Below are 20,562 nucleotides of genomic sequence, written 5' to 3'. Positions count from 1 at the left end.
AGCCCGTGTGCCTAGAGCCCGTGCTTCGCAACAAGAGAAGCCACTGCAATGAGAAGCCCGTGCACCGCAACGAAGAGTAGTCCCCACTCGCCACAACTAGAGAAAGCCCACGCGTCGCCGTGAGGACCCAACGCAGCCAAAAATAAAATAAATAAATAAATAAATTTTTAAAAGTAATATTTCTTCCTTATGTTGTATTACATTAACTTCTGTTTAAGAAGTAGTTTGATCAGTTGTCATATAAAATGCAAAAAAGTAGTTGGATATGATTAATTGGTCCCTACGACACTGGTTCCTTGAGAATGTAGGAAATTATCTTTTGCCAATACAGAGTATATGAGAGGGTAGCTAATACATTTTTAATACCTTAAATGCTAATTAAGATCATATAATAATAGCAAACATTTCTTGTGTTTACGGTGGGCCAAAAACTCTACTAAGTGCATTATATCTTGTAAGATCCATTAATAGTTCTAGTTTATATTTAAAATTAAACTGAGGATTAGAGAGATTAAATATCTGGTCCATGGTCATGCAGCTAAATAAGTGGTAGAGTTGGGATTTAACAAAGTAGTTACACTCCTAAGCCACTGTGCTATACTACCACCTAAATGTTAGCAGCAGAATTTTTCTGTGTCAGGCATTATGCATGGTGGTTTACATAGTTTGTGTGTGTGTGTATACGTGTGTGTGTGTTTTATATCTTTGAAAAAGAAATAAAACTTTCTAAAGTGTACCTTTACCGTGTTAACCCAAGTGGTCCATGATGAAGGTGAGGTGGGAATCAGATTGGGCTCTCTCTCTCTTTTTTTAAAAAATTTTATTTATTTATTTTTTGGCTGCATTGGGTCTTCGTTGCTACATGCAGGCTTTCTCTAGTTGTGGTGAGTGGGGGCTACTCTTCGTTGCAGTGTGTGGGCTTCTCATTGAGGTGGCTTCTCGTTGCAGAGCACGGGGTCTAGGTGCGTGGGCTTCAGTAGTTGTGGCATGCAGGCTCAGTAGTTGTGGCACACGGGCTCTAGAGCGCAGGCTCAGTAGTTGTGGCACACGGGCTTTAGTTGCCCCGTGGCATGTGGGATCTTCCCAGACCAGGGCTTGAACCCGTGTCCCCTGCATTGGCAGGCAGATTCTCAACTGCTGCACCACTAGGGAAGTCCGAGATTGGTCTCTCTCTTAATTGAGCCTTGTTCCTTTTATGTCATGGTACCTCTGGCAACTATAATGTTATCTTCCTTTTTTGCCCTGATGACTGTTACAATATGGTGACTAAAATAGCTGTGGATGAAAATAGATCATGTCATTTAAATTGTAACAAAAATATATGGCAGTGATTTATTATATAATGAACAAAAGTTGTATTTGCAGTGACTGTTTTACAGTCATTTAGAGGTTAACATAAACTGTGTGGCGCTTGCAGTGGAACACCTGTGTAAGTAATTCTGAATTCAAAGAGGGTCAGATTCAATTAAATAACAAGTTAAAAAATCAGAAGGAACTTATTTTTAATTGAGTTTTTAAAAACACCTCTTTTTAATCTTCTATTATTTAAATCTAATAAGTGAGAGGCAGATTGAAAATTGATTGGATAGCTTTTTACAGGATATGATTGAAGGGATTTAAAAATTTTATCCTGTCTCACTTTTTCTTTTTTTAAATACACTTTATCTTAACCTCTTTGGACACTGAAATGTTACCACTGCTTATTAGAATTAGTAGTCTTCCCTCTTTTATCAGTGTTGACTGTTAGCAGTGTCCTTCTAACAGGGTTTTCTGTTTGATTTTTGTTAAAATGCCTGTGTGGTTACAACATTTATTAAATTATGAATACCCTTTCAGACAGACCTTGAATACTATGTTTAATTTTACTCCTAAAATTCTGGTTAGAGTTCCTTTATGTATATTCCTGCTATACAAAATGTAAAAACTTATATGTTAAATATTACTGACATATTGATAATCTCTTTTTTTCTGAGACCTTAAGGAAAAGAATTGTGTTTTTTTATATGATATTTTTTCTAAAATATTTTTACATTTGAAGTTCACCCTATTCCTCAGTAACATATGATTATGAGAAATATACATAAGGCATATTTTTAGCACTCTGAGTAGCCTGCTCTTTAAAGGTTACTGATTCCTTTACTGATTCCTTTTCTTAAAATGTACTTGTATGTTTGTTAGGAAGATTTTAAAGATAAAGGTGACAGTTGTATTTGTTTTGAATGCTCAAAATGTGTGTATTGTGATTTTGTCCTATTAAGAGTGTTCTTAATTTTACCAGTTACATAGCAAATTTATTATTTCATTATGTAGTGAAAATTCATCATGTCTCATATGTTCTTGAGAAGCCTGCATTTAAAAATGGATGGCTAACGTTCTTAAGATAATAATGTTCCTAAACAGTCTTTTAAAAAAATCCTCTTTAAGCCATTATAATAAGATTTACTTTATTGTTAAGTGTAACAACTAATTGTTTGCTTCATTAACTGTTAAATATCTGTCTTTTATATGTAATATAAGAAATTTAGATTTGACATTTTTAAACCTTAGTGTATTCTTTTGTTTTATTATTTTCTTTTATATTCTAATTTCATTTCTTTTGGAATTCTAAGGATGGATGAATGGCTTTATTAAAAAGAGAACAGAAAAAGCATACTTCGTATAGATAAATCTAAATACGTAACTATGAATACATATCTGAGTGCTTTTTCAAGATTTAAACGCTTCTTAACATTATCATCAGCATTTATAGGAAAGGTATTTTGTTATAATTATATCCATATACAAGTCAAATTTCTGCCTCATTTGTTGCGTTAGTTGTTGGCATGTTAAGAATGAAGTGAAATGAAGATGGTATGTTAAGAATGAAGTGAAAGCCAAGTTTTTCCATATGCTGGAATTGACTGAATGTAAATGTTTGTGAGGTTTAAATGCTGTTATATTCATTTACTGTTTTTTTATTGAAATATAATTTACCTGCAGAAAATGCAGAGATTTTAAGTGTGCTCAGTTTGATGAATTTTAGAAATTATATATACCCATTTAATCATTCTCCTTAACAAAATAGAGAAAATTTTCATCACCTGGAAAGTGCCCAGTTTTAATTCCCTCCACCTTCATACTCAAATTTCCATCACTGTAGGTTGTTTTTTTTCTGTTCGTAGAGTTAATATAAATGAACTCAAATAAAAGTGTCTGTCTACTGTCTCTCAACATAATGTTTTTTTGGATTCATTCATGTTACCTGTATCAGCAGTTCTTTTGTTGCTGAGTAATATTTCCTTGTATGAAAATAACACAATTTGTTTATCTGTACTCCTCTTGATAGACTTTTGGGTTGTTTCCAGTTTCTGGCTATTAGGAATAAGACTGCTATTTGACATTTGTGTACAAGTCTTTTTGTGGACATATGTTTTTATTTCCCTTGAGTAAATGTCTAGCAATGGGATTGCTGACCCCTTAAGCCAAATCTTAGGCTTTGTATTTGAGTTTTAGCCAGTCCATGCTGCACGGATTGGGAAAAAGTCATATAAATGTAAAAAGTCATATAATTGTGAATCTGTCACCTTGTGTGGTTCCCTTCTTTTACGAATCTGTCACCTTGTGTGGATCCCTTCCCTTTAACTTCTTTCTGCTTTTAGTCATTCTCCAATGCCTTCAAATCACTGTTTTTAAAATATTTTGTTTAGAAGTTATACTTTTTTTTTTTTGCGGCACGTGGGCCTCTCACTGCTGTGGCCTCTCCCACTGTGGAGCACAGGCTCTGGACGTGCAGGCTCAGCGGCCATGGCTCACGGGCCCAGCCGCTCCGCGGCATGTGGGATCCTCCCAGACCGGGGCACGAACCTGTGTCCCCTGCATCGGCAGGCAGACTCTCAACCACTGCGCTACCAGGGAAGCCCTAGAAATCATACTTTTTATTTGCAAGGGAAGTTGATGTGATATAAACTACTTCCTACCATCATCAGATTAGGAACTCTAAAAGTGCTTCTTTTAAATTGTAAGTCTTATTCTGTCCTTGCTCCAGATCCACCAAGTCTTTCCGTGTTGTTTATAATGGAAGTCAAAGTTCTTACAATTGCCTTTAAGACCCTACATGATCAGTAACCCCTTTTGGTCCACTATCTTGTTGACCTCGACCTGGCTCACTTTGGATAATTCTATTCTCTTTACCTCAGGAACTCTTGGATGTTCATGTGGTTGGCTTCCTTATCTTTTTCAGCTCTTTGTGCAAATATCACACTTATCAGTGAGCCTTGCTGTAATCATCATAGTGAAAAGTGCTTCTGCCTCTATGGTACATTCTTACTTCGTTTTTCTCTATAATACTTATTATTCTTATCTGGCTTTCTATATATTCTACATGTTCATTTTTTTAAATTGTCTGTCTCTACTACTAAACTATAAACTCCACAAGGGCAGGAATTTTTGTGTGTTTTGTTCACTACTATATTTTCACTACTTTAAATGGCCCCTGGTAGATAGTGTGTTCTCAAAAAATAGTTGTTGATTAAATAAATGCACAATATTCCTACTTTACTAATTGTGCTATTTTGAGGTTCAGTTTATAGGGTTTTCTTATAAAGAGGGATATTTGTGTTTATTGGTGTTAGAAAGAAAAGTAAAGAGAGGAGGGTATGGATTATATTTTGTATTTCCTAGTGTTCTTTTGTGTTTTCATTTTGGTTGTACTTTAAGCCTTTTGAGGTTCATTTATTTCATGACTCGAGTTTTGCTGGAATACTAGATTCAGTCATTTACATTTTTCCTCTTTGAAAGTGGGAATATGTATAATAAGAATTGCTTTAGCTTGAAATGGAAATTCTCCAGGGGAAAAAAGGTGATGTCATTAGCTGTTGATGCAGCAATCAATTTAAAGAACTTTAGATCTTAGAGACCCTTAATCAATCTAATTTGAAGTAGAAATGTATTCTCTGCTTTATAAATAATTGACTAAAACCAGACCATTAACAAATTAAATAAAGATTTTACCAATGCCACAGAACTGTGCTGTTAGCATAATTACTCTTATGTCATAGTAGTCAAAGATGTGCACTTGCTAAATAGAATTGATGTACTTTTTCAGAGTGTTGTCAACTGTGAGAGCATTAGCTGAATGACATTTCGGTGTCCTCAAACTTGTACTATGGTCTTCATATATTCATGGTATGCAGAGGTGGTAAGGAGTCTGAAGGATGATTCATTGATGTTTTCCCTCATCACTTTATAACTTGGATATGAAGACCAATTAGGTATTTTGGCCAAGTCTGTGGGTCAAGGAGTATAATTTTAAGTTTCATGCCACCCTAGCAAGGACACTAGGTTGACTTTTGTGGCATCTAAACTTGAGGGTATAGGTTAGAGAGTATCCCTAAGTTGTGATATTTGTAATAAAGCATTTATACCTCTTGTAATGTGGATACTGTATTGCATAATAGTCATCTCTGAGATCCTGACCTTGTCTTTGTATACTTATAGATGTCACAGTATAGAATTCTTTGTCTGGGAGGCAAGTAGTAGTGTGGCTTGTTCCTTTGAGGCTTACTGCCTCCTGTTCCTGCCCATGACTAGAGGATGGCAAAGAGATTGAAGATGTTCTCTTATCGCACCTATACATTCCTCTGTTACAGCCTTTAATATATTGTATCTTTTTAAAAATAACATTATTAAATTATAATTTACATAGTGTAATCTGTATCTTTTTAATTGTACTATTTGGTGAATTTTGATAGCGTTATATCTGTGAGATCATGGTCATAATCAAAATACAGAGCATTTCATCGTGGCCCCTGGCAGTTCTTTCCTCCCTAAACTCTGGCTGCAGGAAACCACTGATCGGCTTTGTGTCACTATAGATTGTGTTTAGTAGGATTTTATATAGATGGAATTATACACATGTACTTTACTCTGGCTTCTTCCACTGAGTGTGATTTTGAGGTTCATCTATGCCGTTGAATGTATTAATGGTTTGCTCCTTTTTATTGTGGGTTGGTATTCTTTTTTATTGCGTGGTGGTATTCTATCATATGGATGTGTCACAGTTTGTTTATCCATTCACTTGTTGATGGATAGTGGGGCTCTTCCCAGCTTTGGGCTATTTTGAATAAATTTGTTAACATTCATGTACACATCTTTTTATGGACATATATTTTTATTTTTCTTGAGTAATTTCTTAGGGGTGGATTGACTGGATTGTAGGGTCAGTGTATATTTAACTATATGAGAAACTGCCAAACAGTTTTCCAAAGTGGTTATACTATTTTACATTCCAACCAGCAGTTTCTTCATATCCTGGCCAACACTTGGTGCTGCCATTCTTTAAAGTTTTAGCCATTCTAATGGGTATAAGGATGTTGAACATAAGGATTTTGAATATCTTTTTATGTGTTTATTGGCCATTTGTTTATCTTCTTTTGTGAATTATCTGTTCCAATCTTCGCCCTTTTTGTATAGATTTCATTTTCTTTTTTTTTAAATTTATTTTTCTTTTAACATCTTTATTGGAGTATAATTGCTTTACAGTGGGGTAGATTTCATTTTCTTATTGTGGTAAGAATTATTTATATAGTTTGGATACAAGTCCTTTGTCAGGTATATGTATTGTGAATATTTTATTAGTCCATGGCTTGCCTTTTTCTTAATGGTGACTTTTGAAGAACAGAATTTTTTATTTTGATGAAGTCTAGTTTATAATTTTTTTCTTTTATGGTTCATACTTTTTTTTTTTTTTTTTTTTTTTTTTTTTTTTTGCGGTACGCAAGCCTCTCACTGTTGTGGCCTCTCCCGTTGCGGAGCATAGGCTCCGGACGCGCAGGCTCAGCGGCCATGGCTCACGGGCCTAGCCGCTCCGTGGCATGTGGGATCTTCCCAGACCGGGGCACGAACCTGTGTCCCCTGCGTCGGCAGGCGGACTCTAAACCACTGAGCCACCAGGGAAGCCCCTATGGTTCATACTTTTATGGCTCTCTCTAAAATCTTTGCCTATCCTAAGATCACAAAGATTTCCTTTTATGTTTTCTTCTAGAAGTTTGATGGTTTTAGCACTTACATTTAGGTCTGTGATCCATTTTGAGTTCATTTTTGTGTTTGGTGTTAGGTAGAGGTTGTTTTTTATTTTGTTTCCATGTAGATATCTAGTTGTTCCAGCATCATTTACCTTGGTACCTTCATTAGAAGTCAATTGATGGGTCTTTATGTCTATCCTTTGCCAATGCCACATTGTCTTTATTGCCGTACTTTTATATTCTTCAAGTTAGGTAATATAGCTCCTCCAACTCTTTAAAAAAATTGGTTTGACACTTTTAGGTCATTTGCCTTTCCATTTAAATTTTAGAATCAGCCTGTCAGTTTCTGTTAAAAAATTCCTGCTGGGGATTTAATTAGATTGTCCTAAATTCTATAGATCATTTCTGGAAGAACTGACATCTTAATAATATTGAATCTTTAAATTCATGAGCATGGTATATCTCTCCATTTATTGATATCTTCTTCAATTTATTCCAATAATGTTTGTAGTTTTTCCAGTGACCAGGATTTGCACAAATTTTGTTATCCTTATGCTATAGACTGAATGTTTGTGTCTCTTCAAGATTTGTATGTTGAAACCTCACCCCCATGGTGATGATATTAGGAGGTAGGACCTTTAGGGGGTGATTAGGTAATAAGGAAAGAACCCTAATGAATGGGATTAGTGCCCTTATAAAGAGGCCCTAGAGAACTCCCTTGCCTCCTTCTGCCATGTGAGGATACAAGAAGTCTGCAGTCTGGAAGAGGGCCCTTGCTCAACCTTGCTGGCACCCTTATCTCAGACTTCCAATCTCCACAACTGTGAGAAATAAATGTTGTTATTACTAAGCTATGCAGTCTGCGGTATTTTGTTTTAGTGGCCTGAACAGACTAAGACTGTGTATTTGCATGATTTTGGTTGCTACTAAAAATGGAATTGCATTTTTGATATTTTCCAATTGTTTGTTTCTAGTATATTGAAAACTATTGATGTTTCATATTAATCTTTTGCCATAACTTTCTTAAAATTGGCCACTAGTTTTGGTAGTTTTTTTGCAGTTACTTAGGATTTTCTACATATGTGTTATATCAAAATTACTTTTGTATATGTTTGTCTTCATCACTAGACTTGGAGCTTTGGGGACAGAGATTGTAAGTTTATTCATTTTTATGTCCCCAGCATCTATGACGATACAAAAGTCAAGGTCTGTGCTCTTCTGGTTTTTCTCCTTTCTGGCTGCTTCTTTTAGTCAGTCATATTTGCTACTTTCTTCTCATTTCTACAACCTCTAAATTTTGTATTATGCCAGGAGTCAGTCCCTGATCCTCTTCTCTTCTCTTTTGTACTTCCCTGGCAATCACATCTAGGCTTCTGGGTTTACAAACTATTTTCTAATAAAACACTTTTTCTCTAGCCTACTTGACAGTTTCATTGGATATAGGATAGGCATCTCAAGCTTAACATTAAAAAAATAAACTGATCTTTGGATCATTCCTCTTGAAATTGTTCCTGTAGTTTTCTCATCTCAGTTAATGGTAAACTTGTTTTTGTTTGTTTGTTTGCTTTTGTTTTTTCATTTGCACAGGCCAGTCTTTATATCATTGTGCCATTATTATTTAAAAATGGATAGAAGACTAGGATGAACGTCTGATTCTACTGATAAGAAGTGTAAGTTTCATCAGCATACAACTTGTGGTATTTACATAAAGATGGGAATCATTAGTGTCCTGAAAGCAACAGGCTTTTTCTCAAATTATATGCTTGTTGAGTTAAGGCTGATATCTATTGTATATAATAGTTAAGAAAACCACATATATAAAATGCTGGAAATTGAAGATTTTTCTTAATGCCAAGGTATTATTTGTTTTTAGCCATTTAGGACTGGAATTTATTATTTTTTGAGTTTTAGATATTCCTCTAGTTAGGACAAAAGTAGGGAACCACTTGCATTCCTTCTGTTAAATTACTTGGTAATTTAATCACTATTTATAATTTTATTATATTTGAAGATTTGTTCTAAGTCCCAAACAAATAGATTTTTTAGAATCTGATTTTATAAATTGGGCACTGCCAGCTTAAAAATGGGGAATAAAATTTGGCATCTCCCAGAGGGCCTCCAAATGACAGCCTGTTTAAATTTTTGCTGATTTGATTAATGAACCTATTTGAGCAAATTACAAATACCTTCTTCGTTTCTTCTACAGCATTTTCTTTCCAAAGGAAAAAGGTGAAAATTTGAGGTATAAGCATCAGTGCCTTTATTGTTCACTGGTATATAGAATGTTTCCAATGAAATGTACTCTTAACTTGGTGCTGTCATCTTGTGTCCTTTGGCAAACTCTATAGATACATATATTACTTAAGAAAATAGATCTCTGTACGTTATGGAAGTAGTAGAAACTTCTCTATTTTAGACAAATGTAAAATTACTCTGAATCTATTATTTTAAAGATTTTATTATAACATATACACATGCAATAATTGAGGGATCATACGTATGACCTCTTATACATTCATGAATTGATTTTTCCAGCAGGTATTCCTTTCTTGGTGATACAGGGTTATAATGAGAAATGCTTCTAAAAGCTAACCTTATTAAGCAGATTACATTGAATTGAAAAATGCTCTTCTCCCCTGTATGAAAGATTTAGAAAAAGTTCTTATATCATGCTTTATTCTCTATGTATAATTTTAGAAAACAAAGAATAAGCCAACTAGAATTTTTTTAAGTTGGGAATTTTCTATAATTAGTCAGTAGATTATATACGAAGAAATCATTGAAGTCAAGAGAAATGGTCAAGGAAATTATAGAGCAAGTGTTTAGCTAAGCCTTAAAAATAGCTAGGTTCATGCTCTTTTTGTATTAAATGTTTAGTTAACTTCCTAAGTTTTATATTTCATAGGCATAAATAGTAATGTATAGTTTGTGTAATAAGCCGTATATATACAGAATTTCTGCTTATAGTATTTGCCAGTTACAAAATGAATGATGGATTATAGCAACAAAATATAGGTACTGTTTTCTCTTTTAGCAGTTATAGTTCTACTTTGTGTTTTCATGACATTATAATAAATAATAATTGTTTCATGAATATCCATACACATAATTCCTAAAACTCATTCAGTATTTCTGAGCAGTATTTTTTCTAACTATAGATAGATAGCTTGACCTATTAGTGGTTTAGTAGGTAATGAAATCAATTTGGAGGGTTTTGAATTAGTATTTTATTATTATTTTTAATTTTTAAATTGTTTAAATTTCATTTTATTTTATTTTTAAAAGTATTTATTTATTCGGCTGCACTGGGTCTTAGTTGCGGCATGCGAGATCTTTTATTTGCAGCATGTGAACTCTTAGTTGTGGCATGTGGAATCTAGTTCCCTGACCAGGAATCGAACCCGGGTCCCCTGAATTGGGAGCGCAGAGTCTTAGCCACTGGACCACTGGGGGAATCCCTGAATTAGTATTTTAAAAGTGAAACATAGTAGAGATTCTGTATTACTGCTCTGGGTAAAAATTGTTTTGTGACACTTTTGTGTATGTATATCAGTTTGAAACATAAAAAAGTGTTTCTTACTATGTGATATGATCCAAGCAGAGGCTACTTTTGAGAGATCCAGTAGTTAAAGTATGGTGATTAACTTTACATTTTCTTTTTCATTTTAAAAGAGTTAATATTATTGTAATTTTGGCTAATTTTGCATATGCTTGGAACTGTGGTTTACAAAGCAATTACGAGAATTTAAGCTTATGCTGAATTTTTTTATGTGGAATTAGAGGGAGCATGAAGTCCTTATATTTTGACTGACATGTTAGTGACATTGTCAGGTAATAAGTAATGTAAGTGAGATGCCTAAGAACTATCATGTAAACAGTTTTGGCATGGGTTGGAAAACATTAAAAATATTAGTGGCTCATTTTCCTTGTGTTTCATGTTATTTTGATGATATTTAAACTTAAGATGTTGGTTAAGGTATAAACACCCTTAGATTTAAATTTGAATATGAGATATCAAAACAAATTATATTAAAATGGTTCCTGGTATTTTAATGTACAGATGCCTCATATACACTATACAGAATTTTCTTTTAAATAGAATCAAATGTAGTTTAGCTAACTTAAGTCAAAATTCTGTGCTAGATTTTGTTTCCTATGTAATTAAAATATTGATGACTATCATATTTGTTTCTTAGTTAGGAGTCTCAGAGGAATAATTAAATAGTATACTATAAGATTTTCACCTTGGCAAAGGGCCTTTGTTTTATTCATATTTGTATTACCAGTGCCTATTATAGACCCAGAAAATAATATATATTCTAAGCAGTTTAAGGAATTCCTTCTTTCTTCAGCTTTTCTTTGTCTTTTAGGACATTGATGTTTTTCAAGTGTACCTTCCACTTGTTTTATATGTTTCTCTGTTTTTTCCTGTCATTTCTTCATGATCAAATTTAGTTATGATTCTTGGCTAGAAAGTTATGTAAATGATGTTGTGGTCTTCACAGGATATCATTTCTAGAGGCACCTGCTGTCCATTTGCTACTTTTTGGTGATGTTAACTTTGATCTCTTGATTAAGATGTTGCTTTTTTTTTCTACTGCATAATTATTTTCTTCTTTTGCAACTAAAAAGGAATTGTGGGCAGAAACTTTGTGACCGTTCATTTCAAATCAAACTTTCTCCACTTAAATTTAGTATCCATGGATGATTTTTACTTGAATCAATTTCTGTAACTTTTGATTTTGATATAATTTCAAACAGAGAAAAGTGGGAATAATAACATAAGGAATCTTCATATACTCTTTACTCCTATGCACCAGTTGTTTACATTTTACATATTTAATCTCTAGAGTGGGGATAAGAGTACCTATCTCAAGTAGTTTTGCTGTTGTCTCCTAGTTTCACTGTAAATATTTTGTTTTGTTTTTCTTACTACTCTGTGTAACTGCAAAGTACTTTTTAAAATAATTCTAGTTATCCTTTATTCCCTCTTCATTTAAGTTTTCTGAATACTGATCTTTTTCTATGAAATTTTATGTGTGGGTGTCTGTATGTGCATATACCTACATATGAGTTTAGCAATTTTTTGTTTTTACTTTATTTTTTCTTTTTTTTTTTTGCGGTACGCGGGCCTCTCACTGTTGTGGCCTCTCCCGTTGTGGAGCACAGGCCCGGACGCGCAGGCCCAGCGGCCATGGCTCACGGGCCCAGCCGCTCCGCGGCGTGTGGGATCCTCCCGGACCGGGGCACGAACCCGTGTCCCCTGCATCAGCAGGCGGACTCTCAACCACTGTGCCACCAGGGAAGCCCTGTTTTTACTTTTTAAATTACTCTTTCATGGAGTCATGGGACAAATTTTTTTTTTTTTGGTGGTATGCGGGCTTCTCACTGTTGTGGCCTCTCCCGTTGCGGGGAACAGGCTCCGGACACGCAGGCCCAGCGGCCATGGCTCACGGGCCCAGCCGCTCCGCGGCATGTGGGATCCTCCCGGACCGGGGCACGAACCCGGTCCCCTGCATCGGCAGGCGGACTCTCAACCACTGCGCCACCAGGGAAGCCCGGGACAAATATTTTTAAATCACAAAATTCAATAGAAAAGGCTCTAGAATTTAAGAACGTCAACCAACGAACTCTTTTTAGTTATGATGGTTTTAAAAATTTACCTTTCCTTGTATTTTTTTATTTGTTTCAATTCAGCAGATAGATATAGAGTGCCAAGTGTATTTAAAAGCTACTATTAAGAAAAGATACTGTAGGAAAAATTAGGCGGCCCAAATGCCTTATATTTATAATGCTTTGCAGTTTCCAAAACAATTTGAATATGCGTTTTCTTATTTGATATTATCAGTAACTCAGAAAAGTAGATAATTCATGTAGATTTATTTCTATTTTTTATGAGGAAATTGAGACCTTGAAAGATTGTGACTTAACTATCAGGGTCACCTAGCTAGTGAGTGACAGCGTAAGCATGAACTAAAGCATAAGCTTTAAGTTCAGTGATCTCAATTCTCCCATTCTACCTCTGTGCAGTGACTGAGCATACACTAATTTATGCAAAGGCCTGACCATAGTGGGACCATATTTTAATTTATTCACTTAATATTTATCTTTATCATTTATCTTAAGTGCTTAAAGGACAGGGACAGGATTAGTTAAATGAGATCAAAACAGTGTCTTACAGGTCCATACAAATACCTAGAGGGTGCTTTTCAATTAAGATGGTGATGTGTATCAAAATGCTTGGATATATGAGAGTAGTTATGACATGTTCTTTCCCGTTATATTGGAGGGTCTATTGCAGGTGACTGTTGAAAAAGTAGTGGGCTGCTATTAGAGACTATGTTACTACTGTAATCAGTGTTAAAGATCAGTACATTACGGATCCTTAACATGTAGCATTAAATTGATTTCTTTACTTGTGATATTATGGATTATGTCTCTGCAACATCTTCCCCCTTTTTACCCATAACCTCTAAAAGGTTCAGTGCCAGAAAGTACAGAATTGTATCTTTATTTTCTCATCACATCCTCTCTCGAATAGATAATACTTTCATTGCTCTCTTTCCAATTTGGCTTTGAGTCACTGCTGTGATTCTAGCTGTTGAACAGTCTTTCAAGTTAGCAATTAGTATGCCAGCTAAGTAAAAATTGTTGTGAGGCTGCCATTCTTACCAGTGTAGCTAAGGTAGTTTTACTAAATCAATTACTAGAGTCATGTTGTCAGAGGTATATGACAATTACATGTCACAAAACTTCCCTAAATATAGATACTTTAGATTTATTGGAAATTAGATTTAAAACTTCATAGTTTTGAGGCTGGAGAAACCAATAATCTGTCCTGTTCAGTAAAGCCACATTTATGCTGCTTAATATTTTGAAACTTAAGCTGTTTTAGTGTGTCTTTACTGTTTTTGCCTTCTGATTCAATTTTGCTGTTGTTAATTAATAAATTCAAAGGAAGTATTCTAATTAGTTTCTGTCATAACTGGGAACCATAGTAAGTTAGAAGACTTTGGAAAGCATGATAACACCTGCTCACTAGTAGATATCAATTCTTTGTCTGGCTCTATTCCAGTCTCACTAACTGTGTCTAAATGTGTGAACCTCTTACCATCTGGGCACTTCAATTTCCCTTTAAAAAAAAAAAAGTTCTACTGTGTTCTACTTACTGCAAAGAGTTTTGAAAGATAATAGGAGGTCATTAAAGTACTTATCACCAGTATATGCTATTTACTGGTTAAAATTGATAACTATTTAAAAACCATTGGCTTTAAAATATACTGTTTTTTGTTTTTGTTTTTTTGGCTGCACCGCGTGGCTTGTGGGATCCTAGTTCCGTGACCAGGGAGGGATCAAATCCTGGCCCTCGGCAGTGAGCGCATGGAGTCCTAACCACTGGACGGCCAGGGAATTCCCTAAAATATACTGTTTTAAAATAGTAATTTACTGTTTAAAAACCATTGACTCCTTTAGTGTAGTCCATCGCTTAGTCTCAGAACTTTTATTTTTAGAACAGAGTGTATTTAAAGACCAGTTTTACTGTTGAATTTGACAGGCATGGCACGTGGCCAATCTAATGAGCCCAAAGGGAGAATATGTACAGAGTGTGCAGGTTAAAGGAGCCCTGGAGCTGACTTTCCACAAAGTCCAGGCTATCCATGTTCATTCCTGCTGATTGGAGATTTGCTTAAAGTTGACTGTTTTCTTCCTTCTGTACCATCTGATTCCAATCTGTGCTTGTCTTTTGTAGCTGGAGACGGTTGGATGGCAGCTTAACCTTCAGATGGCTCACTCTGCCCAAGCAAAACTAAAATCTCCTCAAGCTGTGTTACAGCTAGGAGTGAGCAATGAGGATTCGAAGGTAAGAAACGGTATCCCATGGAAAGGATGTATTTTGTTTACTAGGTCTTGTACTTTATTGTTAGCAAGGTCGTTGTTCTCTGAATTGAAGATTTTAACATAATTTAATTAAACTTAAAGAAAGATGAACAAAATGACAGATCTTTGTGACAAATTTTGATGTCAGATTTACATAGCACTTTGTTATTTATTTGAAAAAACAGGTTGTCTTACAAGGTACTTTTCTTGCAAGAATATGTTATAATGTCTTCTTTTAAATTCTGCAATGGAAAAAATTGGTAGTAGTCATATAAAATTATGATTTTAATGTTTTAGATAATTGTGGATGTTCCTGGGTGTTTTGTGTTTTAAGCTGCATACATATGGCAGAGGGAATAATGTTGTCCAGCCAATGCCTGAAATATGAAGGTGACCTGAGTTCTGTTTGTGTATGTATAGTATGTCTGTGTGTGTGTTTAAATCTCAGCTATTACAAAATAGAATTTTGGATTAGTTTTAAACTGCATGGTGATTTCTTCTTTAGTATTAATTTAAGAAAACTTGAACATGTTATCAAAGGTAAAAGAGTTGCTATGGAATAGTTTTTACTACAGCATATTGAGAAATGTGTATTTCAGTTGTCATTGAATGCTATTTTTATATATTTTTTTACTACAATTGAGTATCTTTAACAGAGAGAGAAGGGGGAGTTACTTTTTTTCCTTAGATAAATGAGACTGTCTCATTTTAAGACAAATGAAATAGAGGTGAGAATGAGGTAGGAAGACCTGAAGAAGAAGAGATTACTGTGGCTGTATGTGATCAGAGAATAATGGAAGAAATGTTATTATTTATAATGGGCATTGAAGAATGTGTATATTATTACTTCTTTGTTAGCACTTTCACTGTTTATTATGTCTTGTACATTTCTGTCTTCCATAAGAACTGGCATCAGTGCCTAGCTCAGGTTACATGTCCACAGAATTTTAGGCAATTGACTTGGATCTTAACATGTATAATTTATTAATTTATTACAGTGTTTGCAAAGAATCATTTCATTTCACACATTTTCACCAGAAAAGAACATAAACTTAGTGGTTAAGTGTCAAATTGACTGGTATATTATATATGCTCTGCAATTTAGTAGTGGTCTAACCTTGGGCAAGTTACTTAATCTTTATGAGTGTCAGTTTCTTCATGTGTAAAACAGGAATAATATCTGTCTCACAGGGCTTTTATGAAGATCAAATACTCAGTGTATGTAAAGTACATGATGCTCTTATAAATGCTGGCTGCTGCCATCTTCATCATCATCAATAAAAGTTTCCTTGGGCTAATGAATAAATAAGTCTCTTTGTTTTAAACCAAAGCTGCCACTAACTTTATTTCTTGATGAAATTAACCTTTTCCCTTTTCTTTCATTCTTTCTTCCTTTAATTTTGGATCATATTTTTCATATGTATGCTTCTGAGAATAGGGGAGGGAAAGGATAGCCTGGAAAGTCCTTTATTTTTTTTTCTCCCCTTGAACTAGGGAAGGCATTCCTTTAGGTTTAGGATAATAACCTGGAACTCACTGGTGTGGACTGGGTCTATTCCATGAGGGAAAACGCACACCTATATACACACATACATATATGCGTTCTCCAGGTATATGTTCACTGCTTTATTTCTCGTGACTATCATATGTTAAGTCTGAGTAGCTAAATGGAATTTATAGCTTGGAAGGATACAATTTTGACTCTATATTTGATATACTTTAAGCATCATGACTTTGGCAGTGTTTAACTTTGGGATGCTTGAGTCCTCCCAGCTTCTTTATTATGTCTTCAAAATATGTCTCTGTGTCAGTTATGTCTTTAGGCAGTAGGAATGAATGAGTAATGCTTCAAGTAAAAGAGTCATGTTTTTAATTCATTCATATTATTCAGGAAATCTATACAGATGTGAGATCCAACTCATCTGAGATACAGGCTTGATTGAGTACATTTGTATTTTTCTGTCTGTTGCTATTTTTAAATTTTGAATGAACATTTGGTTACCCTTATGACTTGCAGAGCTAGAGAACCATTTTCATTAACAGACACTTGGGAAGAGGAGCAGCAGCACACAAATGTAAAGGATATTTTCATTTCATATGCAGACTTAAGTGACCCTCTTTCTCTGTGTTGCCTATCTCCCCGGTGGCATTTTGTGGATTTGGTCCTTATTTCTTATATATTGTAAACAGCAGACACGTAATGGAATGTACAACCACGGTCAGCCTGGTTAGAAACATGCCCTCTCCAAGTGACGTGTGCCCTAGCTATAAAGGAACAGTTATCTACCATACCTCTGTTCCCCTCAGTGAACTGCTGCTGGGAAGCTTTACTTTTTCTCCATGTTTTTATGATCTGGTATTCTATTCTTTGTACTCTTGTTATATCTGATTCCTTGATGTTAATTTTTACATAACTTCTGTTATTAAGGACCACACACTACTCTTCCCCCAACCATTTGCTCTGTTCTGAATGAGAATTCGGGAATTCTAGACAGGTTAGAGTATTAGGTAAAAGGAACATGAGTATGGAACATGTTTTAAAAACCAAATTTGTTAAAGGAAGGGAGAAATTTTATTAAAAGGAAGATTAAAAGTTATCGCTGGTTAGCTTATGATGTAGAGTATCCTAAAGTACAAAGTTGTCATGCTTAAGAAATTGACATTTGTTTAAAACAGGAAACAGGTAAAATTCTTTCAAATGTATGTTGTTGTTTTTTTTGTCAAATGTATGTTTTACAGTGTAGTTATCCTGAAAGTACACATATATTAAAATAATTCTGAGAGGATTAGAGTCAGTGCAAATTGTAAGAGAATATTTTGATAGTATTTACAATGCTTATGAGCTGCTGAACTGAAAACTTACAGTAATTCACTGAGAAGCATGGTTTCTAAGAACCTCTTTCTTCTCATTGCCTTCCAACATACACATGAAAAGTGTAGCCTGCAGTGAAGTTTTAATTGCTGTCACTTTAGATAACATTGTTGTACTGGCCTCCTTTCTGTTAGAACATTTCTGTCTCGAGGCTTTCCTGTTTCGCTACTAATTTTATCATGAAAACTGGATGATTCTAGCTTTTCCTATAGTATTTTGATAGATATTCTAGTTGTTTTCAGTTAATTTTCTTACTGTTTGTCTACTGCATTTAGCAAAGTAAGATTATTTTCCTGTTCCACACATACCTCAAAACAAGTTTTCTGAGTTTTTTGGCTTTTTTGTTTTTTTTGTTTTACTTCATTAGGGGGCAGTAGAGCTCTTTGCTTACCTAACCTCTGGCACTCACAGTGTTATTTGAAATAACATTCAAAATAATTTGTGAAGTCAGTAGTTGTGGGAAATGCTAAGTGTTTACATTTCTAATCTGTATATAACAATAGAGTTCTCTTGTTTCCATCAACAAAATTAGTGCCTATTAATCAGATATGTACAGAACAAATAAATAAAATCATTCTGATTTCAATATTTGCTAATTTGCATATGATCATTTGCCAAAATGAAATTTATTAAAAAGCCTTCTACACTGTTGATTTTTTTTGTTACATTCTGCCACCTGTGTTAACTTCTTTATGAGAAAAGAGAATACAGTAATCCCAAAGATAGTTGAATGGCTGTGTTAGGTTAGAGCATAACTGGTTCCAGACTAGTCATAGACAGTTGAAATTTCTTTATAGAGAATAGCAATTTTATATGTAACAGATTTGGTAATTAGGATGGCATCAACACTTTAACTGAATATCCTAAAAACACTAAAATACTTGAATTTTACTACTAATCTTGCATTTTCCTCAATAAATTTGCTGTTGAAGACAATCATATTTTGTAAATGCAGTGATTCTAAATTCTTTTTGTTCATCCTTTAAGAAAGAATCCTTGTGTTTCATTCTTTTTTTCTTCTTCTTTTGAAACAACTGAGATAAAGTCACCTTGACAAGAGAACTTTCTAAACATTTATCTAAGTGTTCCATTGGATTGTGCTCAGGTTGCAGAAGGGTAATTATGGTCTTGAGTGAACTTAGGACTTTTAATAGCAATTTTTAAAATTAGAGGTCTTCATTCTTATTTTCAAAATGTATGACAAATTCTATTTAAATTGAGAAAAAGGGGGAAAAAGCTTTTTTAAATTGCTTACTCTATGTAGATATGGTATTACCTCCTTTGATATTTAAAACATCTCTTCCAGGTATGAATTCTTATTATTATCTGTATTTTATAGATAGATGGAGAAATGGAAACATGTAGTGGTTAGTTTATTTTCCTAGGTTGTTCCTAACTAATAAACAGAGCTAGGATTTGAAGTCAGGCAATTTTATTTCAGAGACCTATGCTATATTTATTGCTAGGATACTGTATCATTTTGCTTATTTAATAACTTAGCAGTTATCCTGTAATATGTGTATATGTTTCAAGGTGTTGAAAGCTTTTCTAAAATGCAATGATTGTTTTATTATTGTTCTTCATAAAACTATAATTACGTGGATTCTAAATTTCCTTTTCTATTTCTTTGATTAAATTAAAACAATTTTACACTAAAGTCAATGAAAGACACTAATATATTCTTTTATGTGGTAAGTAAAGTTGTATGTTTTGATATTGTCTCAGTTCAATAGACACTGCATTTATTAACAGAGCTTATTGTAAGGGCTATATGACATCATTGATGTTGATGTGTCGTGAACAAAGAAATAGGGTATATCATTAAAAACACATCCTTAGCTGTGTATATGACAGGTTTTTCAGTAAGAGAAAAACACACATATGCTGTTCAAATCATGAACTCTTTGTATTAGAAATTTAAAGTATTTTGATCTTCTTAAAGGTAATGTTTATATTGACTGATTCGGAAGGACCTTCAAATTTTTCTGAGCTGCTTTGATGAACAAGTCTAAAGTTTACAAATGTTGTATTTTTATTAATCTATATAGTGAATATATTTCAGCATATTCTCTTGATAATTTAAATTTATTTTTCTGTGTTACAATATTTGTGTATATATTTATAATGGACATTTTGGAAAATATAGGGAAAAAAAGCCAATTAAAATCAAGTGTAATTCTAGTACCCACAGCATTGTTATGTTTTGTTATATGACCTTCCAGTCGTTTTTTTTCCTATACCTCTGTTATAAGTGATTTTTTTAAAAAACAGTGACGTTTGCATTTGGTTTAAGAAAAAGAGTTGAAGTTTTGTTATTACTGTTCAGTACTAGATGTGGTATGAGAAGATAGTCTCATTCATCAGTCAGAACTTTTTTTTTCTTTTTTGATAAATAGCAATTATTCATTTTCTAAAGTATACTATCTTATGATCTGAAAAGACATTCTATAAAGTCTTAGGCTTTCTTACTCACTGATTTTGATCAGAAATTTATAAAATTAGCTTTGTCTAATGAGCAGGTCTGTGTCAAGATACTTTTATTTGTGTCATTTGGGATGGTTTTATTCAGGGTTTAGAAGAATTTTAAGACAGGTCAGTGGTTTTTACTTTTGAAATGAAATGATTGATGAATATTGCTTGTCTTTTAAAGAAGATGTTTCTGGTTCTTTTTTTATTACCTAAGTTGTATACGTTTATTTTGAAAATTTTATAGATATGGAAAGAAAAACTCACAGATTTACCACCACTGTGCAGTCTTTTTTACTTCAGTGTTCGTTCAATAGCTACTTTCTTTTTTTTTTAATAGCTACT

The 20,562-nt window shown here is 33.9% G+C and overlaps 1 protein-coding gene across 3 annotated transcripts in view; it reads left to right on the top strand.

Moving 5' to 3' along the window:
* Positions 1-20,562, top strand: part of COMMD10 (COMM domain containing 10) — a 180,048-nt gene that overhangs the window by 15,380 nt on the left and 144,106 nt on the right. For 2 of the 3 annotated variants that reach the window (XM_082620615.1, XM_082620616.1), the window contains exon 5: positions 14,752-14,862. In XM_082620615.1, coding sequence (XP_082476741.1) covers positions 14,752-14,862 — 111 coding nt within the window. Of the gene's footprint in view, positions 1-14,751; positions 14,863-15,176; positions 16,169-20,562 lie in introns of those variants that run through there. The other variant, XM_082620617.1, reaches the window with a different exon arrangement.

The sequence above is a fragment of the Mesoplodon mirus genome, assembly GCF_964341445.2.
Source record: "Mesoplodon mirus genome assembly, chromosome: 5".
NCBI lineage: Eukaryota > Metazoa > Chordata > Mammalia > Artiodactyla > Ziphiidae > Mesoplodon > Mesoplodon mirus.
This window is presented reverse-complemented; position numbering and strand designations above follow the sequence as displayed.